At 57.4% G+C, this 13,817-nt stretch overlaps 1 protein-coding gene across 1 annotated transcript in view; it reads left to right on the forward strand.

Annotated features, from left to right (window-relative positions):
* LPCAT1 (lysophosphatidylcholine acyltransferase 1) overlaps positions 1 to 13,817 on the forward strand; it is a 72,907-nt gene that overhangs the window by 1,735 nt on the left and 57,355 nt on the right. Inside the window, exons 2-9 of the mRNA XM_011964739.1 lie at positions 302 to 430; positions 590 to 652; positions 2,704 to 2,793; positions 5,266 to 5,358; positions 10,117 to 10,250; positions 11,423 to 11,549; positions 11,857 to 11,926; positions 12,179 to 12,354. Coding sequence (XP_011820129.1) covers positions 302 to 430; positions 590 to 652; positions 2,704 to 2,793; positions 5,266 to 5,358; positions 10,117 to 10,250; positions 11,423 to 11,549; positions 11,857 to 11,926; positions 12,179 to 12,354 — 882 coding nt within the window. The remainder of the gene's footprint in view (positions 1 to 301; positions 431 to 589; positions 653 to 2,703; positions 2,794 to 5,265; positions 5,359 to 10,116; positions 10,251 to 11,422; positions 11,550 to 11,856; positions 11,927 to 12,178; positions 12,355 to 13,817) is intronic.

Genomic DNA, 13,817 nt, shown 5'->3' on the forward strand with positions numbered 1-13,817 from the left:
CGGGGCGCGCAGGCGGTGCGGGTCCCCTGTAGGCGCACGGGTCCCCCTGCTCTGCGGCCGCACGTTGCCTTCTGGGGTGCATGCTTCGCTCCTGTTGTAAGGGATGCTTTCTCGGGGCTGGTCTGTGACCAGAATCAACTTTATGCAGCCTGGGCTGCCACGTGGGAGGGAACGGTTTGCTGAGATCTTGCGATCGGACAGTGATGAGGGGAGACCCGGGGGCGTCGTGGGGAGGGGGCCGCTCGCTGCAGGAAACTGCGCCGGAGATGTGCTGGCTTAGCCTGGCTTTTCCCGCTACCAGCTGGGTTTGCAGTTGCCTGAGATCCACTCTCAAGAGGACCTTACTTTTGACTCCAGAATAATTCCTACAAGCAAGCACCGCTTCAGGGCCTATGGGGCTGTCCGGTTTATAGGGAGCACACTTCCAACTGTGAGAATACAGTGTCCGGGAAGATGGAGATGTGTTCATGCATAAAGTACTTTATCTGAAAGAACACTAAAGTGAAAAGTTACTGACGCCAGTTTGAGGTTGTTATTTTCCCAGGACGCCTGCTTTAGGTCAAAGCCCCTTGATGCGGCTGGTCCTCAGGGTATGGAAGGGGACGGGGAGCAGGAGAGCCCGATGGTGCCGCCCCTCCTGGTGACCCACAGGGTGAGGTCATCCCCAGCTTGGCTCCCAGGCCCTTTGCCGCTCCCCCACGCCCCCCCGCTCCCCCGGCTCGGCTCCGTGTGTGTCGCAGCTGGACTCTGGGGCTGGGACCGTGCAGACCCCTCGGCCACCGCTCTGCCTGGCACTCCCTCTGCCACATGCTGTCAGCTGCCGTGTGCTGTGCCCCTCAAAGGAGGGCTTTGGGACACGGTCGCTCATTTTTGTGCCCCTCAACCATTCCTCCTCTTCAGTCCTCACCCCCACCCAGCCACCAGGCTCTCTACCTGGATCACTCCCAGCAGGCTTTTTTCTCCTGCACTCTGCTGCTCGGAAGCCCTCAGCCCTGACGCCCCGATGAAATGTGAACCCCTGATGTGGTTTCCAGGGCTTTCCCAGCCCTGCTCCTGCCCCAGCTCTGCCTGCATCAGGCATGTTCTCTCTTCCTGCCTTTCCTGCTCCCTGCTGACTCCCTGGGGGAAACATCAAGCCCCTCCTCCCTGGAGGTCCCCAGAGGCGACTTTGTCATCCCTGTCCTAGTTGCAGCCCCCCGGTTGAGGTGTGTTCTGTCCAAAAGTGTGCACCCGCTGCCCTGGCGAGAAGCAGGGCAGAGACTCTCATGGGTAGGTACAGATGTCAGGACAGAGCCAGAGTGCCCAGTCCCTGGGCCTGCTTTCCTCCCCGAGACCTCAGGGTGCAAGCTGCTCCCAGTGGCTCTTGGGCAGGGGGTCATCGAGAGGCTCCTGGTCCCAAGATTGAAGGCTTCGGGCAGCTGTTCTCCCTTGAGCCGAAGCCAGGCAGAGATCCTGGCTTTAGGTGTTGGGGCCTCTGAGAAGAAGGGGTTTTGCTTCGTTGTCACTTCAGAGGCCCCATCTGAGTAACTGGGTGTGTTTGTACATCCAGTTGTTTCTGCTGGATGTCTGCAATGTGTGGCTCAGGGTATAGTTTGTAAATGTTCTCGAAACATTTTGCTTTTCACCAGGCATTGCTTTGCAAAGCTTTTACTTTTATGTAATATATTCTTGTAAAGTTTCCACAGAGTGAAATAGCCTATCTTTTAAGCCAAGAGAGCCTTCTTCCCCAAAGAAAGAAATGGCTCCAGTAGTGGCTGACATACTCAAGAACCCTCAGGAACCCAGCTAAGTTCCCAGTGGAGATAAACCAGTGACTACCTGCATTTACCTGTGAGCATTTGCCACCTGGGAGGGGCTGCTGTGTGCTTCGGATTAACACCATGCAGGGACACCTCCCCAGCCAGCCCATCTGTCATTTAACTACAGATTTAATGAGGAGCTTAACTACCTCTTTGGACAGAAAACAGCACATTAAGATCTGAAAAGAGGTATCAAAGCCATCAGGGTCTGTAATGCGTGCAATGTTTTAATCCCTGGGCTAAAGCAAGGATATAGATTTAGCAGAGAGCAGTGAATAGTATATTGTAGGATCTCGGTGAATTCAGCTGAAGTTCTTTGTAGTCACACATTCATGTATTGTTTTGGAGTCGTGAGTGGTTGTCTATCACCCAGGGTTTTCTCGGTACTTTCCTTGGAGGCTGTGGGTATGAGTATTTCCCACCCTGGTTCTGATGCATTTTCCCCATTTCTGAAGTCTTCTGCTGCTCAGAACCAGAGTCGGCAAGAACTTACATTCTGGAAAGCATAACGCCTTCCTGTGCACCTTGTGGCAGAGCCCTTGGACGTGCGTCGCTGTCTCAGAGTGGAGGAGGCTGCTGGGTGCCCGCCTGCCCACGCTGGCTAATCCACAGAGAGGATTATGATGAGGGTTGAGTCCAGGGACAGATTTTGCCCCTCCCTGCCTGGTGGCCCTGCATGGAATTTACCCAAAAGTGGGCCATCTTTTTCTCCATATTTTTATACAAATGCCTGAGTTGTGATTTTTTTAAACAAACTCAGGAGCAGGACTCTGCCCTCTCATCCTCACTTCTGAGTCCAGCGTGGCCACTCCCGAGCAGGAAATCATGTGCCCGCACACCTTGCCAGGTTCCTCATGTGGATGGCTGTGTTTGTCGTGTGTTCTTGACCTGTGGTGCCCTCCAGGCACACATGCACAGGGATGGAGGTTCCTCAAGCTTCTCTGAGCTGCTCCTGCTGCCCATGGGGTCCCCGGGTGCTGCCTGCCTGGATTCAGTAAGACCAGCTCTTGGCTCAGCCCCAGTGCTGGGCAGTGGGTGTGGAGGGGTGGGGTGGCCCAAGGAGCCCTGGGCAGCGTACCCGGCGGGAGCACAGGGCAGCCACACCCTGTGGAGGATGTGCAGGAGAGTGCCTGTCCCTTGGGGAGGGTGGAGAAGGCCAGGGCTGGACAGGGCCTGTTCCCTCCCTGGATGCCTCAGAGGCCTTGGAGATGGTGCCAGGCCCATGGCCCCCAGCTGCCTTCTGATGACCTGGGTGTGATGGTGCCAACTGTTCTGGCCCAGTAGAGGCCCATGTATCATTTTCCCGTATCCTTACCTCTGGTCAGTGTCATCCTTCGCCCCAGGAAGCACAGGTGAGGCCACAGAAGCCCAGGTGCTATGCCGTCTCCCAGGCAGGGAGGGCAGCATGGGCTGTCTTAGCGTGGATGCCCTGCCCTGACCTCACAAGGAGCCCTGACCTTAGGAAACTGGCTTTTTTTCTCAAAGTCATCGAGAGCGTTCCTGTAATCCTAATTTGCTGAATGATGCACTCATGAAACAGTTGTGGTTAACTTTGCAGAATGGGAAAGGGGATTCAAAATTGGAAAAGACTTTACTCTTCATTTTTTATAGTATTCTGTCCTAAAACTTGGATTTCTAATATGAGTGTGCGTATGAGAATATGTGTGCACACACACGCATACACACATACATGTGAGTGCATACACACGCATATACATGCAAGTGTACACAGACATCCACATAAGCATACCCACATACACACAGAAACGCACACACATAGTTTTGTTTTACAGCTGACAGCAAAGCACCATCAGTTTCACGCGGAAGCCCGTGATCGTGGCCCAAAGCTCGTCTTAAATGGATACTGTCTTTGCACTCCTGTTTCATCGTGAGAAAGAGTCCTTTATCTTTATATTGTCAGCACTCATCTGTGCCAACTTTTAAAACTCTGCAGCTTCTAGGTCTGTTTCAGGACGCGAGGCTGGCGTGAGCCACGGGAGGTGCTTTCTTCCATGCGAGGCTGGCGTGAGCCACGGGAGGTGCTTTCTTCCACGCGAGGCTGGCGTGAGCCACGGGAGGTGCTTTCTTCCCCCCCGCATGTGCCCTGTTCTGCGCACTTCCTGCAGGCACGGTTCCCTTCTCAGACAAGTGAGGTGGCACCTTCCCATTTCCAGACAGGAGATGACACCCAGGGCGCCTGCTTTGCTGCCTGTGGTCGTGGCTCCGGAACTCTAAAGGAGCACATGTTTTTATACATTTCAGAATGATGCTGGCCTCTTGCCTGGGGCTGGCCCCCTATCATCGTCGGCGCTGGGGGCCCGCTCCTTCCTCGCACTGGAACACGGGGCCACGTGGGCTCTGCTCCTATCTCTGCTTGCTGTTCACAGCTGTGGTCGGTGCTGGCCGCAGCAGGTGCATTTTAAGTTTTTACCATGCCTGGGACAAAAAACCTGGGGTAAGACATCAGCTCTGTCTTATATTTTTCTCTTTTTTTGCAGCGGGGTTTTTTTTTTTTTTTCCCTGCTTTAAACCACGCATTGCCTTTTCTCTGGAAGGCGTCCAGCCAGTCACCCAGCCCAAGCCCTTCATCCCATGCATGGGGCCATGGCGCATCCCACGCCCTGTGGGACCCAGGTTCAGGAGTGGGTAGGCTTGAGAGAGGCTGTAGGGCCGTGCTCTGAGTGGGGTGGGAACCCCAAGGCGTCCGTCAGCCCCGCGGTTCACTTGTGCATTAGTCCGTGTGAGCCGTCACCAAACTTCGCAAACGCTTCCTCTCTGATGTCCAGTTTCTTTAGTAAGAGGCGGCAGGCGGCCCACAACTGCGTTCAGAGTGTTCCGGTTGCAGCTCTCTTGAGCCCTCCAACCTCGTCCCCTCGTCCCCTCGTCCCCTGTGTGGGGAGGCACTGGCAGGGGTGGAGGCTCCTGTCTGGGAACAGCGGCCTTTTCCAAACCTTGACTTTACTCTTGAATTTCACACGTCCTCTCTGTTCCTATATGAACTGTAGTCTTTAGAAAATGTCAAGCTGTGATCACTACTTGCTTCCATTTCATTTAAATCATTTCTTCCTAACATTGGTATTTTTTTGCAGTTGAATTATTTGTTTCTCGTATAAAAATGTTAGGATTTTGTGCCTGAAAAAGTGGCCACTCAGGAGACCTGCTGTAGGAGCCGGGTGTGGGACTCGACTACCACACTTGCTGGGTGTCTGGCCCATGCCCAGTGCCTCCTGTGCCCGCACGGGCAGAGCGCCCTCGAGTGCTGGGAGGGCCCAGGCAGTGGAGAATGTGGCTCCCTCTCACGGCTCTTGTCTAAGAAGGCGCCCTGGGCTGTGCTGCTTGGGCATGACTGGTTGGGAGTGTCCAAGCTAGGCTTCCACGAGGTCACCCGTCTTGCTAAGCCATGTCCCTGCCTCTGACACAGAGACCGCAGGAGGAGCCCTTCTGACCTTCCTCTTCCTGTTTCCAGGGCCCTCATCCCCACGCGGCCCATGACAAAAGTACCATGGTTCTCAGAATGGCCGGGGCCACCACCATCCCCTCCGAGTCCTGTGGGCCTCCTGTGGGTGCTGGGGCATGCTTACCATTCCCAGTTACTGTTTCCAGCATTGCCAGTGTAAACCTTCAGTCTAGGTGTAAATCATTTTGAAAATGAGCCCGGGAAAAAAGCATGATGCTAGGCTTGTGTTTGGAAATAACACTATTTTCTAATGTGATCAGTGTTTGTCCCTCTGAAACCCACGTCCTTCTGCAACCCTGAGGGATACTTGTTGTATTAAAACCAGCGCATCCCTGGCTTCTCAGCTGTGTTCCAGCAGCGTGAGCTTAGTGTGTTAAAGGTGAGGGCTATTCTTGAACTTATATCACAGTCAGCTCCCAGCTTCCCTCAGTGCGGTCTTTCCTCTGCTTGGTTGATGGCCCTCCAACCTCGTCCCCGTCCCCTCGTCCCCTGTGTGGGGAGGCACTGCCGGGGTGGGGCTGGTACCTGGGGACAGCAGCCTTTTCCAAACCTTTATTTTACTCTTGAATTTCACACTTCCCTCTTAGAGCCAGAGGAGTGAGTTATTTCCTCTTAAAAGAAGGTATTTGCCACATACAAGCTTTAAAAAAAAAAAAAAGGAAAGAAAGAAAACAGTCTCCCAGTTCTAAATGTTTTAAAAACCCTTGGGGTAGAACCAAGGCTGGGCCAAGGTATTGGAGGGCCAGGGCCCTGGAGCTGGGGAGGGCTGGTGTCCAAGCACAGACAGCGGGGATGCCACCAGGCTGGGCAGGCGTGGATCAGACATGGCATGCCTGGGCTCCTTAGGGTGAAGTCCCTTTGTTCTCCTAGGCTACCCCGCAGGGGTCAGATCCACCTTTCTGCAGCAGCGAGTCATTGCCCCCATCAGGGCAGGGTCATGGTCACCTCTGTGCCGTGTGAGTCATCACTGTGACGTCCTCATGGGTCCCGTGCCTCCACCAAGCTCAGCACATCCCAGACTAGACCCGACCTGTCCCTGTGCCAGGTTGTCTTTGCCCAGTCAGTGGCCCCAGGACCACGTGGCGCCCGTGCCTGTGGGGAGGTCTCTGTAAAGAGTGGGCTCTCCTGTCCCTCACCTTAGAGCGATCCGGGTCATTTCTGCCTCTCCCACAACTGCCACCGGGCAGTGGCCTCCGGCCCCCAGCAGCCCTCCCGCTCTGTCCAGAGCTGCACATCAGGCTGGTCACCTCTGTCCCTCCCTGCACTCAGAGGAGTGGACATACTTGCCAGGGCCCACTCCCCTGCCCACTCCCGTTCTACCCGCTGGCCAGCACCAGGGTTCAGCCTTGCCACACAGACATTACTGGTGGGCCAGGGGCTCCCTGCAGCTGGGGGGAGCAGGATGTCCTGGGTGGAGGGTCTCCCACAGCCGGGGACAGGGCCAGGATGTGCTTGGTGGGCTCCCTGGAGATGGTGGCACAGACCCAGAATTGTGGGGACAGAGGCACTCCTGCAACTCGGGGAAGGGGGGGTGAACCAGGATGTTCCGGGGGGCCCCCTGTATCTGCCTGTAGTGTGGAGCAGGGTGTACAGGGCTGGCCGGGGGCTCCTGCAGCTAAGGGGGCGGGACTTGGGCCAGGATGTTCTGGGCGGGCGGCACTGGGAGGTGGGGGAGGGTCCCAGTATCTGTAGATAGTGCAGGGCAGGGTATACAGGGCAGGCCAGGGGGTTGGGCCAAGATGTTCTGGGGGGGTCCTTGTATCTGCAGGTCGTGTGGGGCAGGCAGGCTGGGGGCTCCTGCAGCTTTTGCGGGCTTGGGCCAGGATGTGCTGGGGGGGCTCCCCATATCTGTGGGCAGTTCGGAGTACGATGGGCCAGGCACACTGGGGACTCTTGCAGCAGGATCCCCTGATGCAGGATGTGTTGGGGGTGGGGCTCCCACCACAGGGGGCTTGGGAGGTGCTCTCCACGAGGGCCTCATTACAGGCAGAAAGCATCAGGGCTATCTGGAGATGTTTGTTAAACAAATGTGAGCAGCTAGAAATGCCACGGATCTTGAATTTCAGGATTCTTTTTACTCAGACCATGCGGGAGATCCGGGGAGATTGGCGTTTCCCTGGGCCACAGCTCCTGAGGGTCTGTCTCAGGGCCTGGGCTGAATGGGAAGCGTGCTGCCTTGGGGAAGGGTCCCCTGAGGGAGGTGCAGTTCTGAGGTATGTGTGACGGGCCTGTTTTGGCTGGACATGGAAGGCGGGGTCCTGGCGGAGCACGCAGGTGGACCTTTTTGTTGGAATGGTCCCAGGAGCCTGCTTCTCCTGAGCCCCCCACGATGTGTCACTATCTGCAGCACCCCCATGGTCCCCAGCCCCAGAGGTCCTCGGATACCAACAGAGCGAAATGCTGCTGCAAACCTCGGCCTGGCCGTGTTGTAAGATCCTTTCCCAACCTCGGAATTAAAATGTGCAAAATGTGCACCTTGGGAGTCAGGGTGTGGGCCTTTGGTTCACCTTACCACCTGTGGGCCCCGTCTGGACTTTGAGTCCCCCAGTGTGGAGCAGACCCCCAGTGTCCTGGGACACAGGCTGGGGCTCAGGAATGACCTGTTGAAGGAACAGTACTTAAGAAATAGGCTGCCTTTCACAGCGAGTGCTTGGCATGGCTCTGCTTTGTGAAGCTGTGAGACCCGTGCACCTGCGATAGCCCCTCGTGCTGCTGTGGCTGCAGTGCTGGCATTTTGACCCTGTTGTTTTTGGATATCGCTCAATGGGCAGATGAGGCTGGGCCCTCCCTGTGCCTGGCCTGTGCCAGGCCCCTTGTCCTCAGCATCTCCTGTGCTTCTCCTCCCCTTGGCCTTGAGGACAAAGCTGGTACCTCCCAGGAGGGCCCTGGCATCTCCAGCCTCTCCCCAGCTGCTGGTGGTGGGGGTCCTGCTCTTGGGCTGCCCTTCTGGCCCCGTTCTCATTGGAGCGTCTCCACTGCTCCTGGGGCTCCCGCCTCCAGGGCCCGTTTCTGCACGTGGGAGCTTGATACCTTGAAAGCTGCCTTCCAAGGAAATGTAATCACAGGTGTCCTGCCCCATGGGTGAGAGCCTGTGGAAATAGGTCAAGTGTAACTGAGTCCCTGCAGCCTCCAAATAGGAATCTGCAGCCAGTTTCTGCTTTTGGAGCTTAGCCTGTTCCCACAGTGGAACGTGTGCAGCCCAGACGCTTACACCTCTCAGAGTTTCTGCTCCCTTTCCTCCTGTGTTCTTCTTGCGAGCAGCTGCTGTGAGCCAGGCCCTGTAGGAGCTGAGTCCTCGGGGTGACCAGGCAGCGATGGAAGGGCCTCCCAGCCTGCAGCCTGGATCATGGTGGAATCTCACCTCTAGAGTGTGGGGCTGCAGGTTGGACATGGGGGACCTCATATGTAGGGACCAGAGGGACAGAACTCTGGCTGGGAGTCCCAAAAACTTCAGGGAAGGGGGATTTGTGCAGAGCTTCGCGGGTGAGGAGGCATGAGGACTGTCCAGGAGAGCGTGTGGGCAGGACCGGGAGGCCAGCCTGGGGACCAGAGGAGCGGCTCCGGCACCTGCCTGCCATCGGTCATCTTGAAGCAGGAACTGGGGCATCGGCTGTGATGCTCACATAACCACCCTGCCTGGGCCCTCCCTCCATGGTACTCTGCACTCTCTACTCCTGATTTCTTAGCTGAGCTTGCACCCCCACCCCACGCCCTCTTCCCACAGGCCCACACCTGGACACCTGCGCGTGCCATCTTGACACGGGCTGCACCCGTGCCGTCTGAGCCAGGCGGTGCTGCGGTCTCTGTCAGCCTCGTTCTCCCTGTACCTGGACACCGTTTGTCCAGAGTGCACATCGCAGGTGCTCAGGAAGTGTCTGCAGAATGAGTAAACGTGTTTTCTTTCACACACCTTTTTACTAGTTACTTACCAACAGCACCAGGGCGTGAGCACCGTGCCCTGTGCTGGCATCATGGGTGTGTGCCAGGGCTTCAGGGAGCCCTTAGTCCAGACAGCAGAGCCCCCTGACGGGAGGAAGACTCCAGGTGAAGGCGTGGGCCATACGTAGCTGGTGCCAGCAGTCCCGGGGCCTTCCCTGTATCCCGGAAGCTGGCTCGCAGGGGAGCTGGTTGGGTGTTGATGGGGGTTCCCCAGTCACAGGGTGTCATGGTTTAGGGCATGGCCAAGACCAGACTGGCTTTGATCCCATTCAACACTGCAGCATCCTCGTAAGACGCCCATGGTCTGGAGTGGGTTGAAAATGGTAAATAGAGTGGTCTAGGGGAACCGCTGTGCTGTGGGACTGCAGGACCGATTTGCAAATTCAGAGGGAATCACTGAACACACTGTCATCTCGCAGGCGAGAGCCCCGGGTAGGCGACGTGCCGAGGATTCTGGTGAGGACGGTGGAGTAGAGATGACAGCGGCAGGAGGCGGTGTGGCTGGTTGAGGCTTTGAAAGGAAAAATAGTTCAGTTTTAGAAAAGCTATATTTAATTTTAGATTTGAGTGGGAGAGCGAAGAAGAAACAGCTTTATAAATAGCAGTCAGCATGGGTTCTGGGGGAGAGGGGTTCCTGCGGGGAGGCGCAGATCCTCCTGTAGTCGCACGGGGTGGGGGTGAAGAGCTCCAGAGTGCGACCTCACCGAAATTTAAGGTCAAGGAGACAATGGGTGTTCACAGGGGTGAGAAAAAGAAAAGAAACCCAACATAAATTTGGCAAAAGATGTATATACATTTATACAAATGAGCAAATGACGCAAACAGAAATGGGAATACCCGCTAAACATCAAATATTCCTCCCGATGAAACTGTCCCCGTGATGTGGCCTGCGCTCCTGGCAGCCCTTCCCGCCTCCTGCAGGTCTCACCTGGGGTCTGCAGCACCTGGGGTGTGGGCCGTGCCTGCAAAGCTAAGAGCGGTTGTGTGTGGAGAGAGAGCCCACAGCAGTGGTTCGCGATGCCAGTTTCTCACGTTTCGCGTCTGCGTTCGGCGTCGTAACTATGAGAATTGATTGTGGGCGTGACCGCTGATTCCGTATTTGAATGCAGCGTTTGGTTTGGACCAGAAGGCACGTTACATGAATAAAGGTGTTTTGGTGGCTGGGGCGACAGAAGAGGAGGGCGTTTCCTGTCGCTGCCTTGCTCAGGGTGTGTCTGTGGGTGCTGGACGGGAGTGGGTGATTCCCGAAGCTCCCGCCAGCTCTCAGGTGCCGAGGGCGGGCTGGTGGAAGTGCCAGCTCCGTCCGACGGGAGGCCTCAGAGAACTGCTGTGCTTTCAAAAGTTGTTCTTTCTCTAAAAGGAGAAAGCAAAGTAAAATTAGACGTACCTTTTTCCTCCTGCGCGTGTCGGGGGTGGCCCTCGGATCTGAAGTGCTCCCAGGTGGGTCTGCTGAAAGTCTGTGAAGGCCGTGTGGGGCCTCACACCGCCCAGAGTCCTTCGCTCGTTCCCGGTTTTTGGGCGTTGTGTCTCCTCTAAATCAGGTTACAAATGCTTGCTTTCTATTAATTCCTAAGTAACAACAAGAGCAACCAAGATTGCTCCCTGAGCAGTGGGTCCTGCCCACCCCCACCAGCCTGGAGGTCTTCCAGTTTCTGCCTCTCACCTCTTTAATCTGCTTCGGGAAGCCTGTGCCCCGTGAGGACTTGGGAGGATCTGGAGATGACTGAGGCCAGGCCCCCGGGGTGGCCTTCAAGGACTGCACAGCCCCAGAAGCTGCCGTTCCTTCGCTTCCTGAGGAGCCCTGGCCTCCCCAGTGAGACTGCACTGTTGCTCCAGCTGCCCTGCCGGATAGGGGTCGATGAAGCTTTGGGCCCCCTCTCCCCTGCAGGAGAGCCAGCCGTCCTTAGTGGTCCCAGTTGCAGAAGGCTAGGAAGCTGTCTGAGGGAGTGGGTGCTGGGTTCATTTTGCAGGGGGTACCAACAGGAGTTGGTGAGAGAGAAAGTGGGCCGTAGGAATGGCGGTGCCCTGAGAAGGGAAGGCTGGAGCGGGCCCGGGTAGGCTGGTGGGATGGTAGGTTGCCTGCGGGCCCTGCACACTGGAGGGGGCTGAGTAGCAGCTTGAGGGCATCAATGTGATGGTATTGGCCACCACCCAAGGGCATGAGAGTGCACAGAGCGGAGGGGGTCCCGGGCCTGTGGATCCCCTGCCACCTACCCACCTCCCCCAGGGCGGCCCCTGACTCCAGCCACCCTGCAGCTGTGGCTTGTGTGCTGACCTGCCGGCCACCTGGGAAGGCTGCCCTGCTGTCCCCCTCTGGCCTCAATTTCCCCACTTGTACAAGGCTCCTACAGTGGGTGGGTGTTTTTGCTCTCTGGGGTTGGACAGGCTCCTGGGGCACACGGCCGCATCCCCTGGCAGGATTTTCTCTGCCTTTCCCTTGGTAAGTGAGGTGACCCTCTGGGTGGTGCAGGAAGTGAAGTGTGGCCTGGCCTTCCCCATCTCTACATCTCGCTCAGCAAATTCTAGCGTGTTGTGTGCACTCCGTTCTGGGTGTGGAGTTAACTGGTTTTGGGGCTGGCTATTAATGTGTTGTATTGTTCCTTAAACCGCGTCTTTGGGTCTCACCGGCCTTTGCTTCTGTTTGGCACTGTCCATGAGCAGCTCTGGCTGGCTGCCACCCACTGCTCTGGGTTTCTGGACTGGGGCGCAGGCTGGGGCCTCCGGGCCTCTGGTGCGTCCCCTCAGCATCTGAGGGTGGCCACGATAACGATGCCTCTGTGCCCTGGGCCGCATCGTGCCCTGGCCTGCAGTGTCCTCAGGGGTGGGGGAGCCCACAGGTCAGGGCACCTGCTAGTTCTGGACACCCTGGGCCCTGGTGCTGCCACCTGGAGGCCGGCTCGGCGGGCACTGGGCCTGGCAGCCCCTCGCTGTGCTGTGCCTCTCCCCACCCAGGCCCCGCCTAATGCGTGACTTCACTCCCCAGTCACACACTTCTGCGAGGTTCCTGCAGGAGCCTCGAAGATGCTTGGGTTGCCATTGAATGTTGACCCAGTGGCACAAGGCACCAGCCCTGTGCTGCTTCTCACCTCAACTCAACCACCTCGGAATCCATCCCTGGTGCCCTGTGTGGCTCGGAGCTTCTCCCTCGACTGGCTCGAGGTGCTTGTTGCACAGGTGACCCCTGACTCACCTGTCCCCCATGGCACCCTGGGTAGCATCCTGCCCTGTTGCCACTAGTGATGAAATCCACAGCCTGGGGCCGCCTTCCCGATTGCCCAGCCCGTGTGCTCAGCTCCTGGGATGCCTGCTGCCAGCCTCAGCGAGGGCCTCCCTCCCCTCCAGCCCCTCTGAGGCACTTTGCTCTGAGCGGCACAGGTCGTACCTGGGCTCTCGGTGGAAAACCCGCTAGAGAGAGGTGCCCCAAGAGGCGGTCTCCTGCTGAGCCCGGACATCACCAGCATGGTGCCCTGGATGGGTCGTGACAGGAGGCCGGTGCCCGCCCTCCACACACCTGCTCTCCTCCTCTTTTGAGCCGGTGGAATTTCTCAAAGGAGGGGGATGCAGAGCCCTCTCGGACATAGGAGTGCCTCCCAGGGCTCCCCGGAAGGGTGGGCGCTCCCAGTCTGTCCAGCCCAGCCCAGGTGAATTTGGCAGCAAGGTGTTTTACCAGAATCTTTGTTTCACCTTCCCGAGAGCCCACCTTTCCCAGTTCCCACTGAGCACCTCCCTCCTTCCCCGGCTGTGGAGCACCTGGACTCCCAGGTCGTGTGCTGTGGGATAAGGGCATCAGCCCTGACCCGTAGGGCTCCCAGGAGCAGCCTGCAGCCCCCACCCCCGTGCCTCCCCTCCCTTCTGCTTCGCTCTAGAGGAGCATCTTTCCTCCGCATCTCCGGGTCTGTGCTTTCGGTGCCCTCCGGAGATGGGGTAGACTGAACACTCCACCTGTGAACACAGTCTCCCTCTGTTTCTATGAACAAATCGAAAGCGTCTGAGAAGCAAAGACGGCCCAGGATGTGGCTGTGGCAGCAGCCCCTGGACAGCAGGCGCCCGTGTGTGCTGGCTCTCACCCTCTCACCGTGCGAGGAGTGAACGTACTTTCGTGGATTTGCAAGTGCACTGTCACATATCCTGTGGAGTCGGGATAATTTTTTCTCTAGAATTAAAGCAGCAATGTCAGGATGCACCTTCAGGAGGGAGGATTCCTGTGAGCTGCCTCCACTGCGCTAACCGTAGAGCCAGGGAGTGGCTGGCACTGAGCATCTCCTGCGGCCGCCTGTGCGGGGTGATGCAGCCCCGCGTCCTTCAAGTCTCCGGGCCCTGTCATTCGGGCAGACTCCCCTCCACCCCTGCCTTGTTGCAGGTGCATTGGAGCCCCTCACTGACTTGGGCACTGCAGTGTGACATCCCCAACACGTGGGTTCCAAGGGGCCGCAGCATCACTGCGCCTGGTGGGCCTTACCAGTTCCCCTGCCGGGCACCACGATGGTGTGAGTGCGCCTGGTGTGCCTCACCAGCTCCCTTGCCGGGCACCACAATGGTGTGAGTGCACCTGGTGCGCCTCACCAGCTCCCCTGCCGGGCACCACGATGGTGTGAGTGCACACGAGAGGGACCACATGTTCT

This window comes from Mandrillus leucophaeus, unplaced genomic scaffold (assembly GCF_000951045.1).
Source record: "Mandrillus leucophaeus isolate KB7577 unplaced genomic scaffold, Mleu.le_1.0 Scaffold702, whole genome shotgun sequence".
Lineage (NCBI taxonomy): Eukaryota > Metazoa > Chordata > Mammalia > Primates > Cercopithecidae > Mandrillus > Mandrillus leucophaeus.